This window comes from Myotis brandtii, unplaced genomic scaffold (genome assembly GCF_000412655.1).
Source record: "Myotis brandtii unplaced genomic scaffold, ASM41265v1 scaffold653, whole genome shotgun sequence".
Lineage (NCBI taxonomy): Eukaryota > Metazoa > Chordata > Mammalia > Chiroptera > Vespertilionidae > Myotis > Myotis brandtii.
The window spans coordinates 406,201-431,817 of NW_005370535.1; the positions used below are offsets into that span (position 1 = coordinate 406,201).

At 42.7% G+C, this 25,617-nt stretch overlaps 1 protein-coding gene across 2 annotated transcripts in view; it reads left to right on the plus strand.

Moving 5' to 3' along the window:
• The window catches only part of VAPB (VAMP (vesicle-associated membrane protein)-associated protein B and C), a 42,805-nt gene that overhangs the window by 11,641 nt on the left and 5,547 nt on the right, over positions 1-25,617 (plus strand). Inside the window, exons 1-4 of one of the 2 annotated variants that reach the window (XM_014528807.1) lie at positions 3,511-3,553; positions 8,142-8,294; positions 21,662-21,765; positions 24,922-25,002. In XM_014528807.1, the coding sequence (XP_014384293.1) occupies positions 3,526-3,553; positions 8,142-8,294; positions 21,662-21,765; positions 24,922-25,002 (366 nt within the window). In that variant the 5' untranslated portion in view covers positions 3,511-3,525. Of the gene's footprint in view, positions 1-3,510; positions 3,554-8,141; positions 8,295-21,661; positions 21,766-24,921; positions 25,003-25,617 lie in introns of those variants that run through there. The other variant, XM_014528808.1, reaches the window with a different exon arrangement.

Sequence of the window (25,617 nt, forward strand, 5' to 3'; positions counted from 1 at the left end):
TGCCGCCAGGGTCAGCTGGCCCCAACCCCTGGTCAAACTCCCAGTCAAGGGGACAGTTTACATATTAGGCTTTTATTAAATAGGATTATTATTATTATTATTGATTTTAGAGGGAGGAAGGAAGAGAGAGAGACATCAATGTGAAAGAAAAACATCAATTGCCTCACGTTTGCCCTAACCAGGGGTTGAACCTGAAACCTGAGTATGTGCCCTGACTGGGAATCGAACTTAACCACCTTTTGGTGCATGGGACGTTGTTCCAACCAACTGAGCAACACTGGCCACTGTGATTTTGGCTATTCTAATAAGTGTGTATTGGTATCTCATTGTTTCATTGCTGTTTCTATTTGCAACTTCCTAATGATATGTTAACCATCTTTCATTTGTATATTTTTTTTCATCTGTATGTTTTATTTTTCATCTGTTTATCTTTGGTGAGGTGTCTGTTCAGATCATTTGCCCATTTTTAAATTGGGCTGTTTGTTTTCTTATTGTTGAGTTTTAAGAGTTTTTTGTATATTTTGGATGACAGTTCTTTATCAAATATGCCCCCCTCCCCACCCCATAGTATGTCTTTTGCAAATTTCTTCTCCCAGTCTATGGCTTGCTTGTCTTCTCATTCTCTTGACAGTATCCATTACAGAGAGATGTTTTTAATTTTAATGAATTAAAGCTTATCAATTATTTCTTTCATGGATTGTGCCTTCCTTAGGTGTTGCATCTGAAAAGTAATCGCCAAATCCAAGTTTATCTAGAATTTGTGTGTTATTTTCTATGAGTTTTATGGTTTTGTGTTTCGTATATATATATCTTTCTAGTTGAATTGCTGAGTAAAAATAAAATTATATATTTAGCCCTTAAAAAAATTCTGTCCTGTTATTTACAAATGTGGTGATATGATAGCTTTAGGTTACACAGATAAGGCCAAGAATGAGTTTTGAGTTCACTTGGAGTTTTCACTGGTACCTTTTACTACGGTTGTTGGGACCTGAACTCAAGAGCTTTGTTATAGTCTCCTCGTGCTTGGGTCTGAATGAACAGTTACAGAAAAATACTTACCCATGCAGAGACTGTGACATGTTTAAGGATTTGATGGAATACTTTTTCCATAAAATGCTCTTATGTTTCCTGGTTGATAAGTTTATCTTGCCATTTTTTTTTTTATTTTTTTTTTGCATTTTTAAAAAAATATATTTTATTGATTTTTACAGAAAGGAAGGGAGAGGGATAGAGAGTTAGAAACATCGATGAGAGAGAAACATCGATCAGCTCCCTCCTGCACGCTCCCTACTGGGGATGTGCCCACAACCAAGGTCCATGCCCTTGACCGAAATCGAACCTGGGACCCTTGAGTCCGCAGGCTGACCCTCTATCCACTGAGCCAAACCAGTTAGGGCAATGTGTTGCATTTTTAACTGTTGGGGTCCAGCCCCAGCAGGTCCAGGGGTTCCCAAAGGTGTGGACCGAGTTGGCGAAGAAGGAATGACACGGAGACAGCGTTCAGTTGATCAGCAGCCTAGCCAGGTTCTCCTATCTTGCCATTTTTAATGAAATTTTCACTATCTGGAACCTGAACTCTTACTGTTGAGAAGTTTGCTGGATTGTGACCTTCTTTCCTTGACCTTTAAACCAGCACTTTGTAATTCTAAGGCTCCATTTTTGTAAGTAAGACTGAAAAATTGACTGTTCCACTTTTCACTTTTAATGCGATGCATATTACTGCTGACATTGTATATTGTTTGCTTTCTAAGGTCAATTCTAGATCTCTTACTGTCTTAAAATACTTTAAAGTGATAATAAGTCAAGGCTAGGTGTAGGAAATACAGTAAGTTGAAAGGTTTTGTGACTTTTAAGTGAAATGATGTATAATGACCAATTTTACTGTGGGCTAATTGATATAAACAAGAGCTAAGTTCTTAAGGCGTTATAATGAAACAGTGTTGAGGACCTGTGTTTAGTTTTATCTAAATAACCTTTCAGATCATGTCCAGGAATTCAAATTCAAGTTAGTTAATGCTATGCATGAGCATCTATCAAACTCAAGAATCTTGACAGGTGAACACGCCTAATAAAAAGCACAAAGAACATTAGTCCAGTTGTTAAAAAGAAAAAAAATTAAAATTTAAGCAATAGTCCTAATTTCTTCCAAAATCATGTTGCTTCATTTTTTGACCCCCCATTTCACATTTTAGGTGCTTAGTTCCTAGTTTTGTATAAACATCATCTGAAATAAGGAATAGAAGATTAGAAAGAAAAATGATTAAAAGTATGTGCTGCGGTTCTAGAGATACCTAATCATCTTTTTCATCTCTTAAAAGAAAAAAGCCTAATTTTGAAAGGAGATGTCATTTGTAAAATTGACTCTGTACTTTATAAGCAATGTTTAAATTCATTGGTGATAAATATTTATGTTGGTATAGTAAAGTCCCATTTTTTACATAATGCTTTAATGGAAATGGCAGTTTTATGAAATGAAAGTGACTAGTAAAAATCTGAGTGATGTTCATAAGCCTTTACATCATTTTTATTGAGGTTTTTGTGTATTCTAATTCATTAATATAGGGGAAAAGGAGAACACTAACATGGTTTATTTCCTATAATTACTCAAATTGAATAGAATTTATTTTCAATAAAATTCTTAAGAGTAAATTGCTAGGGGTGGGGTGAGAAGGGTTGACCTGTTTTTTGTAAAATGACTTGAGTTTTACTCATGAGGCTTTGCTATTTTACCAGTGATGATGTTCACTTGCATATATTTTCAGTATATTTCCCTCCAGATTTTTACAAATTATTACCTATGTAAACCCAAGAAATCCCTAATAGGATTGAGTGTTGAAGAGAAATCTGGGATATTTATTTTATCCTGCTTATTACTACAAATATTGTCTTTTAATAATTTAGACTACTTATGTGATGCATATAGGTTGAAACACTATTGAGATTGCTGTGTAATAGATTAACTGAGGGGATTTCCAAAGCAGTTTAGTGTTTACAGTTACAATTGGTTTATTTTTTTGTGGAGTACCTTGGAAGAAAAGGTCAATGTAAGGGATAAACAAATACAGCAGGCCCTCAGTTAACATTGTTTTGTTCAAGGTAGTTTCGATATAATGTTGATGAGATGCCTCAGGAACTGAGCTCTTGTTTATATCAATTAGCCCGTGACAAAAATTGGTTTCATTATGTGTCATCTTGCTCAAAGTGGTAGGACCTGTCTCTGATGTAAAGTAAGGACTTAACTGTATTTTAAAAATTTAGGCTCCCCAACTTCATGAAGTAAGGTGGGGAGGAGACAATAGAAAACAAGTAAGTGTTCTTAATTTCATCACAGTATAATCTTGCTAGCATCCCTTTCTTTTGCTCTCAGTATACTTTGAGCCACCTTAGAAAGATCTGTTTCTTTTGTTCTATATTTGTAGGCAATTATGAATTCTTGGCATTTTATCTGAAGAGTCTTCCATGTTCTTGAGGCAGAATTTTGTTGAAACTCATAACTTTAAGCTTATGTCTGGAGAGCTTTAAGACATGGTAGTTTATAACTCACCTTCAAATGGTCAGTAAATACTTTTTTTATCCCCAGGCTTTACATTTGCAAGCATATCCCTTTTTAGGTGAGTCTTTGTGTAGACACACATTTTTGCCTGTTTTCCTCTCCTTTACCCCAGCATTGTGGGGCTACTTGAGCTGGAGCTATGCCTATGGAGTTCTTGTGATTGGTGATTCTTAAGTGAGGGCGAGGGAATGTAAAGTAAGTAGGGGGTGATAGTGCCTATATAGGTTTGTGTGTCATTTGGGCATGATTGCATGTATGTGTTTGCTTTCTTTGATCCCAGAAAACTAGAGTTGTGTTCAGCTATTCTTTTTTTTTTCACCATTGCTGAAGTGATCTCCACCCGAAGCAAGTAGAGGGGCCTTCACGGGAGCTCAGACTCTCTCCATCTTCATTATGAGTCAGACTGCAGGCTTTGGAGAGTGGTGAAGGGTAGAGTCACAGAGAGCCGCTGCCTCTATAATCCCCAAACACTGCCACAGCACCATAAGTCCTGTTTCTCCCTTAATGCCAAGAACTTAATACAAGGATGGAGTGCTATCAGCATCTGGCTTTCCTCATGGTAGTTGAGAATCCTCTTGGGCCACAGGGTACCTCCCCTCTTGTGTAAGCTTTTATTTTGCAATAAGGAGATGACTTAGAATGTAGAGAGAGGGTTGTTTGCGCTGGAGTCAGCAGGTCAGATGCACTATCAAGGACTCTGCCTTTCTGCATATCTGGCCACAGCTGCTTTTACCCAATGCCTCCCTCTCACGGCTTCCAGCCTGACTCTCAAAGGGAGGGCTGAAGGCAGCACCTATTAGAAAGGTAAACAAATGGACAACCTCTCTTTAGGCATTTCATTCTTGGAGGTATCATTGCACATGAAATGAGAATAGCGTTTAGTACAGATAACCCTAAAACAACAGATCCAGTAATAGAGTTGGTTCTTTTTTTTTTTTTTTAATCCTCACCAAAGGACATTTTCTCTGTTTTTAGAGAGAGGGGGATGGAGGGAGAGAGAATGAGAGAGATTGTTTGCCTCCCACACACACCCCAACCCCAATCGGGGCTGGGGATCGAACCTGCAACCCAGGTACTTGCCCTTGACGGGAGTGGAACCCAAAACCCTCTGGTGTGCAAGCTGATGCTCTAACCCAGCCGTGGGCAAACTACGGCCCACGGGCCGGATTCGGCCCGTTTGAAATGAATAAAACTAAAAAAAAAAAAAAGAGACCGTACCCTTTTATGTAATGACTAGAGGCCCGGTGCACGAAATTTGTGCACTGGGGATGGGTGGGGGGGTCCCTTAGCCCAGCATGTGCCCTCTTGCAGTCCGGGACCCCTCCCTTGTTACTGCCCACCTGCTTGCTGCTTCCTACTGCTTGGCTTGCTGCTCCTTAGTGCTGCCACGAAGGCCTTGGGTCTGCTGGGTTCCGGGCCTGCGGGTTTGTGTCCCTGATACCCCCAGCAGCCCCAGCACCACCTAAATAACTTAAGGGAAACTTTATTTAGTCTTCTTTTAAAAGCAATCTAGTTTAAAAATGAGTTGCAGTTAAGACAGAACAAAGAACATGGTACCTAAGAGTGAGATAGACTGACAGAGGAGAGGCTGGGCACTGGTCAGGGGCTTACATGCCAACTGTTCTCCACCTGGGAAATGATGTAAAATTGGTTTCTTTAGTTTTCTGCTTAATGGTCTTCTCCAGCACTGAGGTCAGAGGAGTCGCCTTCCAGCCTGTAGGCTGCTTCTCAGAGTCGAAAATTTCGCCATAGGCCTCTGCCTAGGACAGGACCTCTGCACCCCTAGGGTGCATAAACACACAGGGCTTCCATCAGGCTCCACTGATCCCAGGCCAGGAGGCCTCTCGGCTCCACTGATCCCTGGGCCCGGGAGGCCTTGTGGCTCCGCTGATCCCGGGGCCGGGAGGCCTTTCGGCTCCGCTGATCCCGGGGCCCTGAGGCCTCTCAGCTCCGCTGATCCCGGGGTTCAAACACACGTTTGAGTGCTCTTTCAGGAACACAAATCATCTAATAGAAGAACTTTGACCATTTTTTAGCACATTTTATTATTATTTGTATTTCACAATTATTGTTTAATATTTTAATTTTTTAAAATATGTTTTTATTGATTTTAGAGAGAGGGGGAGGGAGAGGGATAGAGAGATAGAAACATTGATGAGAGAAACAATTGATTTCTAACTCTCCCTTAATATATTTTACTAGGCAGCCGTGGGCAAACTACGGCCCGCGGGCCGGATCCGGCCTGTTTGAAATGAATAAAACTAAAAAAAAAAAGACCGTACCCTTTTATGTAATGATGTTTACTTTGAATTTATATTAGTTCACACAAACACTCCATCCATGCTTTTGTTCCAGCCCTCCGGTCCAGTTTAAGAACCCATTGTGGCCCTCGAGTCAAAAAGTTTGCCCACCCCTGCTCTAACCACTGACCCACGCTAGCCAGGGCAAGCTGGTTCTATTTTAATGACACTTGCATCCCTAAAAATCACCATACTCTGCAAATAGCACAGTAAAAACCACAGGACTTACAAGGGGGAAATGAAGTTAGGAGCATAATATTCAGAAACTTTGTTGTGTACACACACACACACACACACACGAAATTAATAAAAGCAGTAGCACAGTTTTGCACACATTAAATGGGTAGGAAATACAGAAATATTACAGTTAAGTATGGCACTTTACCTCAAAAGACCTGCTGTTTACCCATGGAAGTGGGCATCTGAGGAAGGAGGGTCACCTGCTATCGAGGGGACTATGGGAACACCAGGTGTGATGGGCGTGGTTCCTAACCCAGAAGGTGGACTGAGGCATCGGTAGGTGGTTAAGGTGTGTCGGAGGTGTGTATTTCTGTGCGACATGGTTCAGCAGGGTGCAATTTTCTGTGTTCACCTAGCGTTTCTTGCAGACAAAATCACGCGTAAGCAAATGTGGAATTCATTTTATGCTCAGATTGTCCCCCTAATATGCACATCAATCACATTGGAACAAATTCACAGTTTCAAAATAAGCTTTATAGTAGAACCAACTGTAGTTTATTTAATTTTGGAATTGAGTTTCTCTTCCTTTTTTCCTTTCTATCATTATTGATTTCTTAATTTATATTTAGGTTGAGCCCATACCAGATTGATTTTTCATACCCTGAGCACCTCTAGTGCAGAGAAAGCAGCCTGAGATTTTAATTTTGCTAGTGGTAATCTATGAGGTAGTTTCCCCTTTGGTGAAGGAATCTCTGTATATCTGTGTGTGTGTGTGTGTGCGCACACACACACACCTTTCCTAGATGCCCGGCACAGTGCCAGAGAGAGAAACCGGGAACAGTATTATCTTTATCTTCACAAGCTTATAGTCTCATTAAAAAGTTGTCAAGTCATAGATTCAAACGTCTGTGTTGGTTGGGTCTTCTTAGGGAACATATGACAAAGCATCATTATGTATTTGTTAGTTTGTGAAACCACACCCACACACACCTTCCACCCTATCTCCTACATCCTTGTAAAGAGCTTGCCTAGAGGAAACACAGATGTTATTGATTTACATGGTGAAAAGATATAAATTTGAAAAGGACCTAATAGGTCTCATAGTTCAAACTTCCCACCTAACTTCTTAAACCCAGTGGTCATGTGTCCATAGTAGATTAGTAAATGGAAAAAAAGCAAGTTTCAGAGCAGTGTGAATAGTATGATCCCATTTTTGTTAGTGTTCTCTCCCTGCATGCGTATGTATGTACTGTTTGTATGAGCATAGATGATGTGGAAAGATCTCCCATATTGTTACCTCAGGGTACAAGGGAAAGCTTATTAACTTCGTCTTTATACATCTTTTATTGTTTGACTTGTTTTAAGAAGAATGTTTTACTTTTTTAATTAAAAAATCTAATAAAGTAGAAAATGAATAAATAATAATAAAATATACCCTCAGGGCACTGAGCTTTCTTTCAATCTTCCCAGAAGCCTGGGTAGTTAAAACTGAATGTGACGTTTCAGGTGTGGGCTGCTCAGCAGGACTATGAACCTGCTGTAGCCCAGATATCATGGACTCTAGGGCAGTACCACTGTTTTGTTTATAGACAATTAACACCTCAAAGCCTTTCTTACATTTGCCACTCTGCACACTCTGCCATTGACCATCACTGTGCACAGGTCTGGCCCTTTACACTCTCCCTTTTAGCTTTTCTCTTGTTATTGTGGAAATCAGTATTCAACATAGGTTAAGAGCAGGCCTTGGTTGGAATCAGGCTGCCTGGTTGTAGAGCCTAACTACCAATAACTAGTATTACAACGTAGACAAGTAATGTGTCTTCCCAAGCCTCAGTTTTCTCATCTGTAAAACAGCAATAATCATAAAGTTGTGAGGGATGTTGGAATGCTCACCAGATGCCTGGTGGCAAGGTGAGAACATGTGAATTTTACCTGCTACTGTTAATGCATTAACCTTGGCTCATCTGTATTTATGATAGTGAGATAGTTTTGGATCTCAAATCTTCCCTTAACCATATTCCATTATCCCTTCCAACCTCAGACTGTAAATCAGTCTTCTAGACTTTCCTCCTGAGATCCCCAATCAGTCTCTGTCTCTCATTCCGTAGGTCCCTTCACTGATGTTGTCACCACCAACCTAAAGCTTGGCAACCCAACAGACCGAAACGTGTGTTTCAAAGTGAAGACCACAGCACCACGTAGGTACTGCGTGAGGCCCAACAGTGGGATCATTGATGCAGGGGCTGCGATTAATGTATCTGGTAAGTCCTGAGATTGGAGGCTGGAAGGGTGGACTAAAGAGGCCCCCTGGAGTCAGTGGGATTTCTTAAAGGTTGTATTTGCAATGTAGCAAAATAAGATGTAGATTTCTTCCCCCAACCCTTCAAGCTCAGTGGGTCCCTCTCACCTGTTGTTTTTCCATAATTAATGCCTCTTTAGTTTAATGCTTACAGCCTTTGCGCCTCAATGCTTAGAGCAAAATTGCAGTGGTAACTTCAGACTTCAGAATGAGTTTGATTTTCACTCCCTTGAAATTTGCCCTTCGGCAATAAATAAAAAAGGGCCAAACAAACTTAATTTTACTTTGTGGGAGAAAGCTAAATGGAGTTATTTTCTTATTTAAGCTAAATGATTTCTGACATTAAGCTCATGTCATTTCCAATGACTGGTAACTGCACTTTACTGATTGTGAAAAGCTAAGGGAGACAGGGCTAAGGAAATTGGAATATATTCCAGGGTGTGAGTTTTGTTCGTGTCTGATGGGTTTTTCCCCTTCTGTCTGAGAGGGAATATTTTTTCCAAAGTCCAACTTTTGAAAAGATGCTGGTAAAGTGCCCAAATTGAGAATTAAATTTCAGAATTAAGGAGATGAAAGTGATAGGTTTGACTTTAATATATTTTAGAAATGGAATAAACTTTTAGCTCATTAGAACTTCTGATCCAAGGATGCCTTTGTGTTTGTGAGGATCTGTGTGGGCGTGTGTGTTTATCTTTTGAGTATCTAGGGAGACAGAGCCACAGCAGGCTCTGCATCATTAGAGGCCACTACTTGTTGGAAATGGGTACCTGGCTGGCTTTTTCCATGACAGATTTTGATTATGATGCATTTGGCTATTCACTTGACACCTGAAAGAAAATGATTCACTTCTTTGAAAAGATATGAGGTGTTTCATTATCTGATCATTTCTGCAAGCTCTTATTCCCTGCATCCATCGGTCTCTCTCATTATGGCGCGCCCACACCAGCTGTCCCCCTGTGCGCTTCTCTCTGAGGCTGCAAAGCCTGATCTGGACTCTTGACTCAGCTTATTATCTAGGAGAAGTCAGGAGAGTAGGAGCCCAGATTTACTGGGGGTGTCCAACACTCTGGGCCTGCACACACATTATCTCCTCCAACTTCTGTTCTCTGCCCTGTGAGGAGTGCACTGTCACCTCCATTGTACCAAGACGGACACTAGTGGCTGTAGACTCAGGAAACTAACAAGTGATAGCAGGGTGTAGATTATTCTGCCTAGCTCTAAAGCCCTAGCTCTTTGAACTGTAGCACCCTGGAGAATGGAAGTGGCCCAGAGTGTTGGTGTTTCTGTAGTCTTGGTTGGTTCCACAGGTTTAAAAACACATGAGTTTCCATTTTTCTGTTGAAATTAAGGGCAGCCTAATCTTCCATTCCCTTCTTTTATTGACTTTTTTTTCTCAATTTCTGTGCCCATATCAAATTTGAGCAAGATTGTCAGTAGATGAGAATTACCAATTTTCACAGTAACTGTGGGAGCAGCAACATGGTTTTCTGAATAAAATAGTCTCAACAGGCAGTTGTACAGTGTAGATGTTCTTTCTGATGTTATAAGTGTTTGTGTGTGTGTGTGTGTGTGTGTGTGTGTGTGTTTCAAAAAGATCCATCCCTCTCCATCATAGAAATGTCTTTTAAAGTAATAACTAATCCTGGGCATTTGTTTTGATTTATGATTACCTGCTTAAGGAAGACCAAGACATTGTGGGTGTGGCCTTCCTTTGGCAGATGAAAAGGGAAGGTGCAGATAGTGGGCATGGTCATCTAGAGCAGCGGTTGCCAACCGGTGGTCCACGGACCACTGGTGGTCCACGAGGTCTGAAAGGTTGGCGACCACTGACCTAGAGTCCCTGGGTGGTTAGTGCCAGAGCTGGTATTTGAAGCCAGGTGTCTTAGCTCCTGATCTAGTGGCTCTAAGCTGCCTCAACAGTTTTAGGGGAAGGTCCCACTTACACGTGAATGTCAAACATAAAGTGCCCTATTTCTCAGCATGTGATGTACTTGGGGAAAAGCAATTGAATAATAAACTGTGTGTCTGCAAGCTTTCCTTCTAGATGGGAAGGATTATGCTTTGCACATGGAAAAGGGCTCCTTGGGGTTTTTTTTGGTGTGTATTTATCTCAGTGCTTGAGGTGCCCGGGGGTGAGGTCAGATGTCGGTGCGTTTCCAGGACCACCCCACCTGTTGCCACAGAAGGCTGATACCTGTTTATTGCAATTTTATGTGCTGAGAGGCTACTGTATCATTAATCAGAAATTCATGTCTTGAGATAAAAGCACTGCACTTTTCTAAGGGTCCTGAATGCAGCTACACAGTGACATCTTAGCGAATATGTGGTGTTTTCGGGTTTCTTTGGGGAAGAAAACATCCTCAGGAGGGTGAATTGCAGCTTGTCCAAAGGCCAGCCTTCCCTTGTCCCAGGTGCACGTGTAGCCAAGCTTGGTCTCACCTGCTCTACTCAAAGATATATTTGAGGTCTGGAAACCTGAATAGCAAGCCCAGCTCTGCTGTGTAACTTGTAGCTTGATCTCTGGCCAATCAACCAACCTCTCTGGGTTGCGGTTTTCTCATTTGTAACATGGAGAGTAGTATCTGCCTCACAGAGTATTTACCATGCTGCCTTAACTGGGCATGGTACAAGGGAGGGATTCCACTAGCCTTGAAGTAAACTGGCTAGTTTGTTGTTGCAGGTGGATTGTACATACTTGAATTGCTTCTTAAGAAATAAACTAATTCCATTTTATTAATTTTTGGACTTTTTCTGATTTCAATAAGAAATTTGTATTTTTCTTCTTTCTATATTCTGCATTTGTTTTATAGTGAAAAGCTTCTACTAAATTTTCAGATATAATCTATAGAAAGGTGGTCATCGAATCAATTTAAAATACTGCCAGGACTGCCCTGCCTACCACGCAGAACGTCACAGCATACCTGAAGAGGACGTGGTCTACAGGACTTGTCTCCCTGGTCTGAAAAACTGTGGGATTGTAGCTGTTAGGGAAGATTGTAAATCGCTCCTGGAGAGGGGAGTGGGCAGGGAGAGAGAGCAAAGAGCAGGAGGAGGCTACCTACCATGGAGCTGGCTAGAGGGACTGCGGTTTTGAAGGCCCACGAACCAGGTTGTGATGTGGGAGCGAGAATTTCTAGCTGTCAGATGTTTTTCAGACACACTCTGTGAGGCTCTTCTCAGCTTTTAGAAAACCAGTATTCAAGGGACCTTACTTTTTTAGTCAGAAGTCCAGATTCTGACCTTTCATGTTATTATCTTCATAAGATGGCAAATCACTTATTAGGTCCTTTAAAAAATCTACCAACTTTGTTTTATAAACTTAAGTGGTAAAGTTATGGGTGGAGATAGGCATAATCTAAACTTTTTGTGCCAGTAGGTAAAAATGTGGGGGCATCCCAAGGGGTTTTGGAGCTGTCCACAAGGGCCTCTAATTTGAATCCTTTTATTTATACTTTATGGAGGTGCTCATCTCATCTCATTCTTACAGCGGCCCCTGCAGGGGCCCATGCCTGTTGGATGAAGCATTGTAAGGGGGGGCGGGGGGTGGCAGGTGTTTGCTGTTTCCATTAATTGACCAGAAAGCCATGATTTTGGCCCCTTGCTCTCTGATACACACCATCTACTAGAGATGGCTTTGAATTATTCAACTCTGGACCTCAGCAAGATAGGCACACTTAAATGGAGATCGGAGAAGAGGAGATTGGACCCCCCCCCCCCTCCCCACCCCGCTCCTGAGATTTTAAATGCAAGGAAAATAGAACTTTTTGAATTAATGAAGTGTTTGAAGCAGTGGGGGGTCTCCCCATTTGTTCTAGCTTTACAAAATTAAATCTATTTTCTGAACTGTCTAGTGGGAAAATATTTTTAAGGTAGATAATTTCTGAAAATGTCTTTGTGGTAAGCTGTTAGTGGTTGTGGATTTTTTTTTTAAATGCTGCAGTTTAATAATGAGGGAGTTTTCCATTAATATTCCAAACCATGTTTGCCAGCGGATACAGCAGGTGAAGTGGTAAAATTATGGGCCCATCAAAAATACTTACGCTTCCTGTAATATGATATTAAGTTTAATATTTTTATAACCTTCACTGAATTCTAATTTCACTAAAGTAGCAAGCACACTTCCATTTGCAGTTCAATTATGCACATTGGTTGCCTGTGTACCAAGCAAATTAGAAATGCAAAATCTCTCTGTGTTAGGAGGGGCACTGGGAAGAGTCATTAAAGATACCAGTATTTAGGTACAGATACACTTTACTAAGTGTACCCTGGGACCTGGAAATGGATGAGAGACAAACACACACAAATCTCCTAGTGTCTGAATATGTCATTTAAATTATAATTCAAAGAATCCGGGAGCAGTATTCATTACTGACAGATAGCCCTTTTCAGCACTTATATCAATCACATTTAAAGCATAAAGTTCTTCCAGTAAAATCCTGAGGAAGGACAGTGAATATCAGCAACTCTTCTTGGATGGAAACATTGGTCAATTAACGTAATTGGGTAGCATCGCAATTGGTAATTAATCCTTTTAAGAGTTTGCTGACTCAGTGTGATGAAGCTGTTGGCTTGCCCTGGACCAGCCAACCTTGGCTGCAGCTTGTAGGTGACCAGCACCAGAGTGCAGTTGCACTGCCCCAGAGGAAGAAGTCAGGCGTTGTCTGTCTCCTGCTGATACATGGGAGCTACATTTGTGAGGTTTGGACATCTTCACAGCCATGTTCTTGTTCGTTTGCTCATTTGTTTTGGGAATTGAAGTCTCTGATAAGAGAAACATTTTATAAATCGTTTTCATGAACCAGGTTTATTACTCTTAGATAAGAACAACTCACATTCATATGTAAAAGGTATCTTTAATCTTTTTCACCCATATGAGATTCTAGATTTATAAAAAAAAGGAAATTACCAACAAAAATTCAGCCTAATTGTACTTTTAAATATATTTTTTTAAGTTTACTGTAATATTTAAGTTTCTTAGGAAGAATTGACAGGCCAAGAGTGAATGGAAAGGGCTGTGAGAGGCGGCCACAGTGGGGGCTGGAAGGAGCACTACAGAGAGCAAGTAGGGAGAGTTCGGAAATGACAGAGTGGCCTGGAATTACTTAAGCATCAGGCAGACCGTTTTTCACATTCCAGTTGACTGTTGTAAGAGACCTGGTTTATAGGTTTTACTAAGATAGGACACAATGGGCGCTCATGCTCACAGTGCAGGAGTGACCAGGGAGAGGCTGTTGTAGTCCATTATACAGTGTTATGGGAGACAGGAAATATGCTGGAGGTTTGGGAAAGATGTATATTTTAAAAAATATTTATAAAAAAGGAGTGAGCCTTGTTCTCTGACCAGTGCCTGCATATGGCACACATCATTTTCCAGTGACACTGGGCACATTTGTGTTCATCTCTGCACAGATAAATTAGACTATGAGAAGTTGGTTATCTAAGACAGGCTAGCCTGAACTAGGAAAGACACAAAGACAATTCAGTGTTAACTTATTTATAAATAGATAAAATTAATTATTTACCTGCTAGACTCATAGTTCCATCCATGGGTCCCTGGATAGGCAGAGGGGAATGTATTGATGTTTTCAAAATTTTGAGAATCCTAAAGGAAATAATAAATTTACTCATGATAGGATACACATTGTAACCAAAATGTTGAGCAGCTTCACTTTAGGCTAGAATTATATTACCTCATTGTGGTAACACTAGTTATCTTAAGCTGATCATGAGCTCTGGTTTTTCTCTGATTACTTTAAAACAGTGCAGCAGTGACTTCATTATTATACCATGAATGCAGTTCGGTAGAGAACAGTCTTTCGATATATAGGGTGTATGAAAGGGAAAAGAAAAAGGGACAGTGGTGACCAGGAGACTGGAAACCGTGCCTTAGACAGAGGGTAGGATAGTGAGCAGCTCCAGGTAGTAGGAGAGAGGAGAAGCTGGCTGATTGAAGGTCTTTGTGCTGCCCTAAGGAGATTTCCAGAGGGAGCCAGATACAGGAGTGCTTGGAAAGTTGAAGGGAAGACGGTGCACGTCCATGAACCAGTGGAAAATGCAGATTAGTACCCAGCATAGAAACATCAAAACATGAAGTCCTGTTCTTGGTCTGACCAAGTAGGAAAGGCAGACCTGTAGGAAGGAGCTTAGGAGTCTGAGCATCAAACAATGTCCACTTACAGAATAATGCCCACGGTGGAAATGAGGTTGTGAGGTGGCATTTCAGTAGGAGCTGCAGTGTCAGGAGGTGCTGTGTGGCCTTTGTTCTCCAGGTGTGGTCCCTGGACCAGCAGGGTCAGCGTCTGCTGGGAACTTGCTAGAAATGCATGTTCCCAGTCCCACTCCAGATCTGTTGAATCAGAAACTTTGGAGGTGGGGTCCTGCCAGCAAGCAGTCCAGGTGGTTCTGATGCGTGCTGAAGCTTGAGACCCTTCCTTACAGAGTGAGTAGTGGATTAAACTCTGAAAGGTGTGGTTTGTTGAGATGTGAGTAGGGCAGGGGGACATGCCAGTCAGGGTCAACGATAGGAGGAAACTGATTGGTAATAACAGAATCCTTGGGTATGGGGCTAGAGGCAACACAATATGCACACATGTTGGACCGGCAGGGGCCTGTGTTGGGTCATACCAGGAGATCTGGGGAGAACCAGACTGAAGAGTGGAATTGATTGTCTTTACCTGCACAATGGGAGGTTTTGACCTGAGGAATATCATAGTGGTGACTAGGGTGTTTAGGGGGGAGGTAACATTTGTAGGGGTTTTAGGGGTGTATAACTAGAGTAACCTGGTTGGGAGAGAAACTGCAAAGATCTCTGAGGGGGAGAATCCAGATGTCAGTAGAGGCCTGAGCTGAGATGGGTCATGTAAAATGAGAAGAGACATTTTGAAGATAAGATTCTGAGATTAAAAAATAATAAAGCGCACGCTGTAGACTTTTATTCATTAGCTGTTACCATTATGGTGCAGATGAAAATGAACTGTGACGTGCTTGGGTTCTCATAAGGAGCTGTAATGCTGCATTTAATCAAGTCATCATTTCTCTGAGGTATGTGTGTACTTGTGCATTAAGTAGCATATATTCTGCATTTCTTTCTTTTGAAGAAGGTCTGGTCTTATTGATCCAATGTTTTATGATCCCAAAGGCCCTTTCTTAACAGGATCCCACTGTTGCGATCTGTAATACGGCAGACATCATATCATAAAGTGTTAATGTGGGTGAGTGGTGACCGGGTCTCCAAGCTGTCTCCTGGTAACAGGCTTTTTTTTTAATGTAGTATCAGCAGATACATTTTAAAAGTAGGATAGATGGTTCATTTAAGAGGGTTTTTATCATCAGTGTCTCTGGTATTCAAGTGAAATAAATTAAGTTAATGGGAGGCTCTTTTATAGCCTGTCAGGGTAAAAGTACATAATTTCTGTCACAATTTGCATGTATGGAGCTGAAAGAACAAACGATTAACAGCATTTATTCTGTCATGTTCTCATAAAGTTCTGGCTAATAGGGTATAGCAAATTGAATGTGACATGAGATGATGGGGGCTGAGAAATACAAACTTTGGACATGAGTTGGAGGCCATGTTGAGCAGGATGGGTATACTGAGGCACAGCAGGAGTCATGAAGTTTCACCAAGTCTAAGAGGCCACCTGACCTCTTTACTCTTTCTTGCTGATTTGGGACCCCAGAAGGAAAGGAGAGCTGGTCGGTGGAACACACCTTCTTTTCCACTTGCTGCTCAAGGCCAAAGGAGAGTCATAGGGAAGGGTTATAGCCACCTTTACCTCCTGAGCTTCCAGTAAGTTCGCCTGCAGTTCAAAGTTTTCAACTCTGGCCAGGCTCCCTAGTGCACTGGGCACCTATTTCACAAGGGCTGCCTTTGCAGAAGGGATATTTGACCTGCTACCTTGGCTGTCTTCAGTGCTCCCTTGTGATTATTGGTTACCACCATTACGTCCTTGCTTACATTCTTGTTTAACAGAGGTCTAAATGTAAGTTATACCTTCTCACAGGTCTTCCTGATCTACACTGTGGTGACTTGGCAGGTAGGGAGTGCTAGCCTGGGGTTGTGCTGATAACATCTGTAAGGTCCACAGGCAGCAGTGGATCTCAGACGGTAACCTCAGCAGAGTTGGAGCAAACAAGGTGGTTTGGTTAGAGGAGTGCAGGAAACCCTGTCCCCTCCCTGTAAGGGACACGTGCCTTTCGATACCACCGAGTCTCGATCCGTACCAGAACTCAAGGCTGGTTTGTGTGAAACTGCTCTTTGTTGTAACTGCAATTTCTCCCAAACATGGTACTAGACCGCTACCAGTGTCTTCACTATTCCGCCAGACCATTTTCCTCCTGCAGAGCCTGTGAGGCAGCTTGGTGTAGAGTGATGGTGCTCAAACTTTTTAGTTTCAGAACCCCTTTATATTCTTAAAAATGGAAGACCCAAGAACATTTTTGTTTGTAGGTTATATCAATATTTATCATATTGTAAATTAAATTGAGAAGTTTAAAAAGTATTAATTCATTTTATAATCACATTAATAAATTAATTACATCAAAAAATGTAGTGAGAAGACTGGTGTTATTTAACATGTTTTGCCTATCTTTTGAATGTCTGGCTTAGTGAAAGACAGGTTGGATTCTCCTCTCTACTCTTGCAGTTAGTCTCTTGTAATGTGTCATTTTGATGAATGTGTATGAAGAAAAACCACTTTTTACGATAGAATATGTAGTTGGAAAAGGGAAGAGTATTTTTAATAGCCTTTTCAGATAATTGTGGACATTATTCTTTGATACTACACCAAAACTTGACAAGTGACACTTCCTTCAAGTTCAGTGTAGTGTGGAATCTGAAACCACTTTGTTTCTCTAAAACACATTGGTCTCTCTTGCACTCTGTTTGGATTATGTAATATTATGTTAGCTGAGTTATACAGGTCTTCCAAATGTTGACATATCTATATACTTATAAAAACCTAGGTGGCCCTTGCGCGCGACGTCGTCACAATATGGCTGCCACAAGATGGCCACGCAACACAGCAGAGGCGGGGCCTGGCGGCTGCTCCACACAGTGAGGCCTGGGGGTCCCGTGGCTCCACGCAGCGCGGATGAGGCGGGTCATGGCAGGGGAGGGTGGTTGTGGGCGATCAGGCTGGCAGGGGAGGGCAGTTGTGGGCGATCAGGCCAGCAGGGGAGCAGTTAGGTGTCAATCAGGCCAGCAGGGGAGCGGTTAGGGGGTGATCAGGCTGGTAGGCAGAAGCAGTTAGGGGCAATCAGGCAGGCAGGTAGGCGAGCAGCTGGGAGCCAGCAGTCCTGAATTGTGAGAGTGATGTCTGACTGCGGGATCGGGCCTAAACCAGCAGTTGGACATCCCCTGAGGGGGTCCCAGATTGGAGAGGGTGCAGGCCAGGCTTAGGGACACCCCCTACCCCCGTGCACGAATTTAGTGCACGAGGCCACTAGTCCTATATAATAAAAGGCTAATATGCAAATTGACCAAACGTTGTAACGAACCAGTCACTATGACGTGCACTGACCACCAGGGGGAAGATGCTCAATGCAGGAGCTGCCCCCTGGTGGTCAGTGTGCCAGAAGCCGCGTTCACGGCTGGTGAGCGCAGTGGCAGTGGCAGGAGCCTCTCCCACCTCCACAGCAGCGCTGTGGATGTCTGTCGGCTTAGGACAGCAGCACTATGGATGTCTAACTGCCGTCAGTCGGACATCCCCCGAGGGCTCCTGGATTGTGAGGGCGCAGGCTGGGCTGAGGGACTACCCCTCCCCCGTCCCCGCCCCCAAATGCATGAATTTTGTGCAGTGGGCCTCTAGTTTTATTATATAACATCAAAAAATCACATTCATTACTATTTCCACTGATCTCATCGGAAAAGTCTTTAAGTACTTGGGAAACTGGGAAGCTCTTGGTGACAGATATAAATTTTCCAAGATTCTAATTTTTGCCTGGATTTTATCATTGACCACAACTACTATAAGCTGTTTTCCTTGAATGGATAGACTCGCTTCATTCCTTTTCAAGAAAACATCTGCCATACACCCAGATCTGGATAACCATCGTTTTCAAGTCCATGAGCCAGTGTCCCCAACCAGACGGATGCACAGGAGCTTTTCCCAGAGAGCAGCAGTGTTCTCTGTGCGAGAGCTGCCATGTACTGTCAGGTCTGGGCGTGAGAAAACTAATGCATGACTTCGTCAAGGGCATTCTTCTGTGAAACTCGTCTGCTGCAGTGCCTGATACAGAGGCACCAACACTATCTGGTTCCTGCTCGGGGGGCCAGCAACTTGACCCCAGGGCTTTTGTGCCAACATCACTGAGTGTCAATACAATAGAATAGGCTCATAATATCCTGATATTATCATGACTTAATGGGTCACCCAATGGGGGGACCCTCAGGGTCTGTGGGATAACACTTTGAGAACCTATGGTGTGGGAGTCTGACTCTGGAGGCAAAGCCAAGTGTGTGTAATACTGACTGGCTCTGTCATTTTTATGCTGCCATGGGACCCGAGTGAGGCCACATGTTCTTTCTAAGCCCTTGTCTCCTCATCTGGAGAATGAAGACATGGGCTTCTTTGACCATTTTTCGTGAGCACTAAATGGTAGAACTAATGAAATGTGCCTGTGTGGGGTTAGTACATAGCAGGTTCTAGAGAAGTTTCCTTTCCTTTCCTCTCCTCTCTCCTCTCTCCTCTCTCCTCTCTCCTCTCTCCTCTCTCCTCTCTTTTCTCCTTTCCTTTCCTTTCCTTTTTCCTTTCCTTTCCTTCTTAGAACATTGGTTCTAGCCAAGCAGAGGCCCCTTGGCTGTTCTCTCACTTGCAGTGCCTTGAGGAAGGGGGAGCAGAATGGACAGGGAGCAGCAGAACTTCCTGGGCTGTTTAAGCAGGGAGGTCTTAGGTTCTTTGGACTCATCAGTTCTATGCGGACGACTTAGTGTAGTTTGAAATAAAGAGCCAGCTTCTAAGAAAATTAGCAGTCTTCCTGTTGCTCTCGTCTTCTGGGCTTTGGGCTCTTTAGCAGTAATCCTGGTTTAGCCTCAGAACTCTAGGGTGGAGTGGAGGAGAAGGGGCCTTTCACAGCTGGAAAACCATCTCAAGGAAAAGGCAGCTTTTGCTGCAAGAGCTGTGCCCTGCTGGAAGTCTAAGTGTAGTGTGGGACAAGGTTTTCCCATCCAGAAAAATACTGGAACATGATTTTGTCACAGCCAAGCGAAACCCGAAATGCTCAAAACCCAGCTCTCTTCAAATTTAAAAAATGAACATTAATCTGATAGTGGTTTGAAGACTGTGGCCCAACTCCAGAAGAGGTCGACAGTTCCTGTCTAAGACAGATCCCATTGAGTCTTTAGTGTATCATGTATTATCTTCCTTATTGCCCTGGGGGTGGAGATGGGGACATGCTATGAGAATGTAGCTTTCAGAAGAAGAAGTTGTGGTTTTGACCTGCTAGTGGGTTCAGTGTCAAGCCCGGCGTGTTATGGTGTTCCAGGTCTTTCTGGGAGAGCTCTTGCCAGCTCAGTGGTGCCTGGTCCAGAGCTGCTGGCAAGGACTTTTCCAGGAGAAAACCATGCCCTGATACCTGCAAGAATACATTCTGAGTGCAGTGGCCCAGTGTTTGAAATGACCTTAGTTCTCTGTGCAGATCTTGGGTACTCAGGCTGAACATCCTTATTTTACTAATCTTTATTGGTAGCTAGACTCGGTATCATGTGTATACAAGCCCCGAATTTTAAAAAGGGTTGCACATGTATTAAGTTTTGTCCTGAAGAAGTCTCCCAGCAAGGTTCCCTGTAGCTCAGAGCACTCAGATGTGATGGGGGTAGCAGAGCTGCCTGGGTGACTGTACACCAAAGTGTTTAAATCGATGTCTTGTTAGGTTTTCACAGACTCTCTGTCCCCAAGATAGAAAGGACCCCTGCACCCCAAGATGGATGAGGATCTTTGTATTTCTCTTCTCCATCATATGTGGTTCTGTGAAGTATGTGATGGTGGGCCTGGGGTGCAGGTGAACCCATCTCAATTGGAGTGACCAATGTGGCAGAAGGGGTGCTGGGCTGCACTTTGCTGTTTGTCTTCTTAACGTTGTGACCTTGAGCAAGTCAGTTCACTTTGTTGAGCTCCAGCATCTTCATATGTAAACTCAGTCTTAGGACACTTGCCCCTTATGTGCTGCAGGGTGTGGTTGGTTGTGAGGCTTCAGAGGAAGGGCTGAGAAGCCCTAAGATGGGGGGTTCAAGGCAAGAGAACACTGAAGAGTGCCCAGAGAAAAGGTGGAAGCCTGCAGGTGGAGGAGGACAGAGCCTGCCCTGTCAGAGGACAAGGAGCCAGTCCCTCCTGGTGGCCGTGACGTTGGCTCTGCAGGCAAACCACCTGCATTTGAGTGCTCACTTCTCCATGTGTGACCTTTCTGTGCTTCCGTTTTGTCCTCTGAAAATAGGTGTCAAAATAACCTCCACAACAGTAACTGCCCTTAAGGATTACATGGATAATAATAGGCCGCAAGTCCAAGCCTGGTTTCTGACTATGGGAAATGCTCCGTCATGTTAGGTCTTACTACCGTCAGGACCACAGTAGGCTTTCCCCACATGTGACAATGTTTTGTTTCAGAGACATAACTAGATGTGTGGTGTAGCCAAAGCCTGGTAGCAACCACCATATTTTAGAGCAGCCGTCATTTAACAGGGATAGGTCCTAAGGAAGCCAGTCAGAGCAGCGGGCACCTCAGTTCGGTCGGTGAGTGTGACCCTCCAAGGGAGCTGTTATGTGAGATTCCTCTAGGCCCTTTGGAGAAAAGGGGCATATCCATGCTGTGAGTGTGCTGTTTGTGAAAAATTTACAACATTTTATTGGCGAAACTATATTTCAAACATTACCTTGATTACCTTGCTATGGGAAATAGGACAGAGAAAACCAAAAGCAATTCCTTACATGTCTTGGATTATTCTATATTAGTTCCTAAAGAGATTATTTGGGTGTTTTCTTGAGCAAACAAGCATGTGCTGTTTTTACCTGCTTTACCTGTTCTGTGAGGGCTGTAGGAGACATATTGTCAGGTGTGCAATCAGTGGACCAGGATTCAGAAGACCTAGGTCCCAGCTCTGCCACACCCTGCTGTTCAACCTCGGGCAAGTCACCTAACTTGTTTGGACCTCAGGTTTGAGAACTGAAAAGTGGAGAAGATGTTGGTCATCTTGCCCTGCTCACTTCACCTGGGGCATCATGAGGCTCAGTGAGAGAATCCGGGTAAATTGCTTTACAACCAAAATACAAGTATTAACAAATGGCTGCTGGTAACCAAGTTCTGACCCTCCTAATGAAATATTTTCTTTCTCAGTGATGTTACAGCCTTTCGATTATGACCCCAATGAGAAAAGTAAACACAAGTTTATGGTTCAGTCTATGTTTGCGCCAACTGACACTTCTGATATGGAAGCAGTAGTAAGTACTGAATGCTTCTTACTTTTTAGTATTCAATGATTAGGGACAGAATTGTGGGTGCATGCAGTTCACAGTGTGTTAGAATTGTTTTAAAGGGGAATGTTGTTTCCAGGGAGGTTTTTACTCTGGCTGCCTTTATGGTTTTCCTAAAAGCTTTGATTTTTTACATTTTATGTAACTCTCTAGAATACTGTTCTTCTTTGACTTTTGTATCTCAGTTTGCCTCAGCAATTCCTTGTTCTGATGGATTGTATCTTGAATGGTTTGTGGGTTCTCTCCCTTTCCTCCCATCATGTGCCCTACAGAAAAGGGCACCCGCTCATTACCATGTCTCCCCCCACCACCCCCCACACCCCCCAGAACTCAGGGGGATGTGAGCGAGGTGAATACTAAATGTCCTCCACGCTTAAGAACCCCCCCCCACCCCCCCCCCCCCGCTTGGTTCTGGTAAGCGTGATTTTTTTTTTTCTTTAGGTTCTTTCATTTTTTTCTGCTTAAATGCATGTTTAACTAATTTGGTAAAAATAAGATGACTTCATTTTCATAAAATAAATGATACTATATTATTGATTTTGCTGGAAAAAGAGTGTAATGGAAATTCCAAAGTAAGCTTGTTACTCAAATAAATGAGGAGGCCTTCTGGTGCTGTGAGTGTGAGTCGCAATATACAGAGCAGCTTCGCCATCCATCGCACCGGCCAGGACAGGTGTCTGGTCTTCACAGAGTGGGAAAGAAAGGCAGATTGCCTCACTCCAGCCTGCCAACCCAAACTGCAGTCATCCAAGAAATGTCTGCAAGTTTGGTTAGCTGTGACTCACACTGTCCTGTAGTTTTCTCTCTCAGAGTTTGATACTGAGGGCTGTTTTATGCACAGCTCACCTTTGTGTCTCAGAATCACCACACAGCCTTTTCTACTCGTCTTGGAAAAGTAAACTGACCATCTTCATGTGTTTAACTTTGGGGCTGTAAATGGAGAAGCCACTATTTGGGGGTTTGAGAGAGATCAGTGATAATGAGCCATCTTCCTTTGCATAAGAACAATTATTGAGGCTACTTTCCCTTTTATTTCCTAGATCACGATGTGTCATTTCATGTTAATTTGTGTAATCAAGGAAATGTATGGCAAATACAAAATAAGGGATATCTGAGAATATGTTCTATTTGGCTTTTGTTGCATGGCTTACTAAAGAGAGCATGGGCTTGGGTGTGGAGCTGAGGTCTGCCTTTTACTAACACTGTGGCCTTGGGCGATTTCATTAACTCACTTGAGGGTTTGGTCACCTGTAACATGGGGTTAAGGACCTGGTTGATGGGTTGTCGTGGGATGAAACGTGCTCTGTGTAGAGCACCTGGCAGTGCCTGGCTCTGTTTCATCTGCCGTCACAGGTCTGGCACTCTCGTAGTCAAGGTGAATCTCACTTCCTCATATGGTAATTTTTGTACCAGTTTTAAAGATGTTTCTATGAAATGTACATTGTAGAATTTTTGGAAATACAAAAATGAAAAGTTACCTGAAATTTGTTATACTTGACCTAACCACTGTTAATGAATGAAGCCTTGAGCTTTTTTATTTTATTTTAAAATATCTTTTTATTTTGATATACAGAAAGTTGAAAAAATGCTACATTAACCACTCATATTACCTTTACCTAGAGTCACCATTTAACATTTGCCACATCTGCTCCATTTCTGTCATAAGCTTTCTTTTCTACTGAACCACTTGAGGGTAAGATGCAGACTTCACCCCTAAATGCTTCAGAATAAGGCCAGTCTCCTGTATAGCCACATACTGTTACCACAGCCTAGGAGTCAACATGGATCGTATTGTCTAACAGAGAAACACACATTACAGTGTTTTTCAGTTCCCCAGAGGCCTTTAGTTCTAGTCTGATAGAGTAGCCTGGACCTTTTTAGTTTTTTGTGACTTTGAATTTTTTAGAGTCTAGGCCAGTTGACTTGTAGAATGTCCCACATTCTGGATTTGTCCAGTCCAGTTGTTTCCTCATGATTAAATTCAGGTCAAATGTTTTGTGGCAAGAATATTCCATAGGTGATGTCATGTATGTATCATTTCAGAAGGCATTTAATGTTGATTGTCCCTCTGTTGGTGACACTAAGTTTGATTACTTGGTTGCAATGATGATGGCCAACTCTCTCCAGGGTCAAAGCACATTTGCCCCTTGCGGTTAATAACAGGGAATCAGTGATGCGCTGAGTAAACTGGTGCTTGGACTCAGCAGCAGTCCTCCTCCCATAGGCCTTAGCATCCAATGACAGTCCTCCCCAATGCTCTGACGTGTGCATGTTTGCACAGAAGCAGACTCAGAACATTGATGTTGCATCTTCACTGACTTTCTGTGGATTTCCCATGAGTGAAATGCTCCTCAGTGTCCTGTGAACGGCATGCTGCACCACGGAGAAACTGCCAGGGTTTATTGGCAGTTCACACCCTGTTGTCTTCATTCTTGGTTCTTAGTACCTGTGTTGCTCCAGCTGCCCTTGCCTCTTGGTCCTGGGGCAGGGCTGGGGGAGTTTGTTCCTTCTCTGTATTGTAACCCTCCTGATGCACTGGGCTACGGTTCTCAGAATCCCATCTTCCACTTCCAAAAGGAGGAAGAGTAAACCAGGAATGCAGCGTCCCAGAACAGGGTTTAGCCAGGAAGCCGCCTGCACCAACAGACGGAGGAGGAGAGCAGCAGAGAAGGCTTGCTGGCTAATGTGCCCTGTTGGTAGTTGGCAGCATGGATCCCGAACCACACCCAGATAGGACGTGCTTACTCTGTCTAAGGGATGCACCCTGTAAAGGAGGTTTATTTTCTTAAGGGTCAAGGTTAGCCCTGGCCATCCAACCATCAGCCATGGTCCTCTCTCTTCTAAGTGTTTCCCACAGACTAGCAACAGGGGGGCATTGGTTGACTTTGAGGAGTTAGGCAGCAAGACTGGGATTTGCGAAGTGTAATAAATATTCAGGAAAGCTATTATATTTAATCTTGTCATGTTGAAAATATTGAAATCTCAGCAGACTTAATTTCTTTATTTGATATATATCAGGGCTTTCTCATTAAGAGTATTTTTCTGAAATTGTCAGTTATAGGAAGAAAATTATTCTTCCTGCAGCTTTATAATATCCTGATTATTAAATTTAAATTGTTTTAGTGGAAGGAGGCAAAACCGGAAGACCTTATGGATTCAAAACTTAGATGTGTGTTTGAATTGCCAGCAGAAAATGATAAACCAGTAAGTATATTTATAGTTAACAATAATTGAATGTTGCAAACTGATACTTATTTGCATACCATCTCCTGCAAAACCAAGATTTAAGTTGGCAAATTATTTTCCTCTTTCTCATGCATAAAAAAAAATCTTAAGTCGACAAATAAGTGGGCCCCCACAAAATCAGCCTTTGAAAGACTTGCAGAGAGACAACGAATTGGAATAATTTTTGCCCTTGCAAAGTACAACCTGTTGGCTGTGGAAATGTTATAAATCCCAAAGAGCATCTTTGACTTCACAGAGTTATAGGTCGCTCTTACATGGGGTAAGACTAAAACAGGGAATAATTTGCCATTTATCATGGTGCTTGACAGACAGGTGTTAAGCATGTAGGGTCTGTTGTTTCACAAAGAACCTAAAGGTTCTCCAGTCTGCTGTTTCCCTCAGCACCACCTCTCTATCCCGTAACCCCACTTCCTGCTGCTGTCAAAATTGCTTTTAGAGGAGGAGTCTCCACTTCAAACTAACATGTGGGCCCTATACTCTGCTATGGGCCTTGTAGAATGCCTGACTTCTGTCCACTAAATACTGGTAACTCTACCTAGTTGTGACAACCGAAAATATCTCCTGACATTGCCA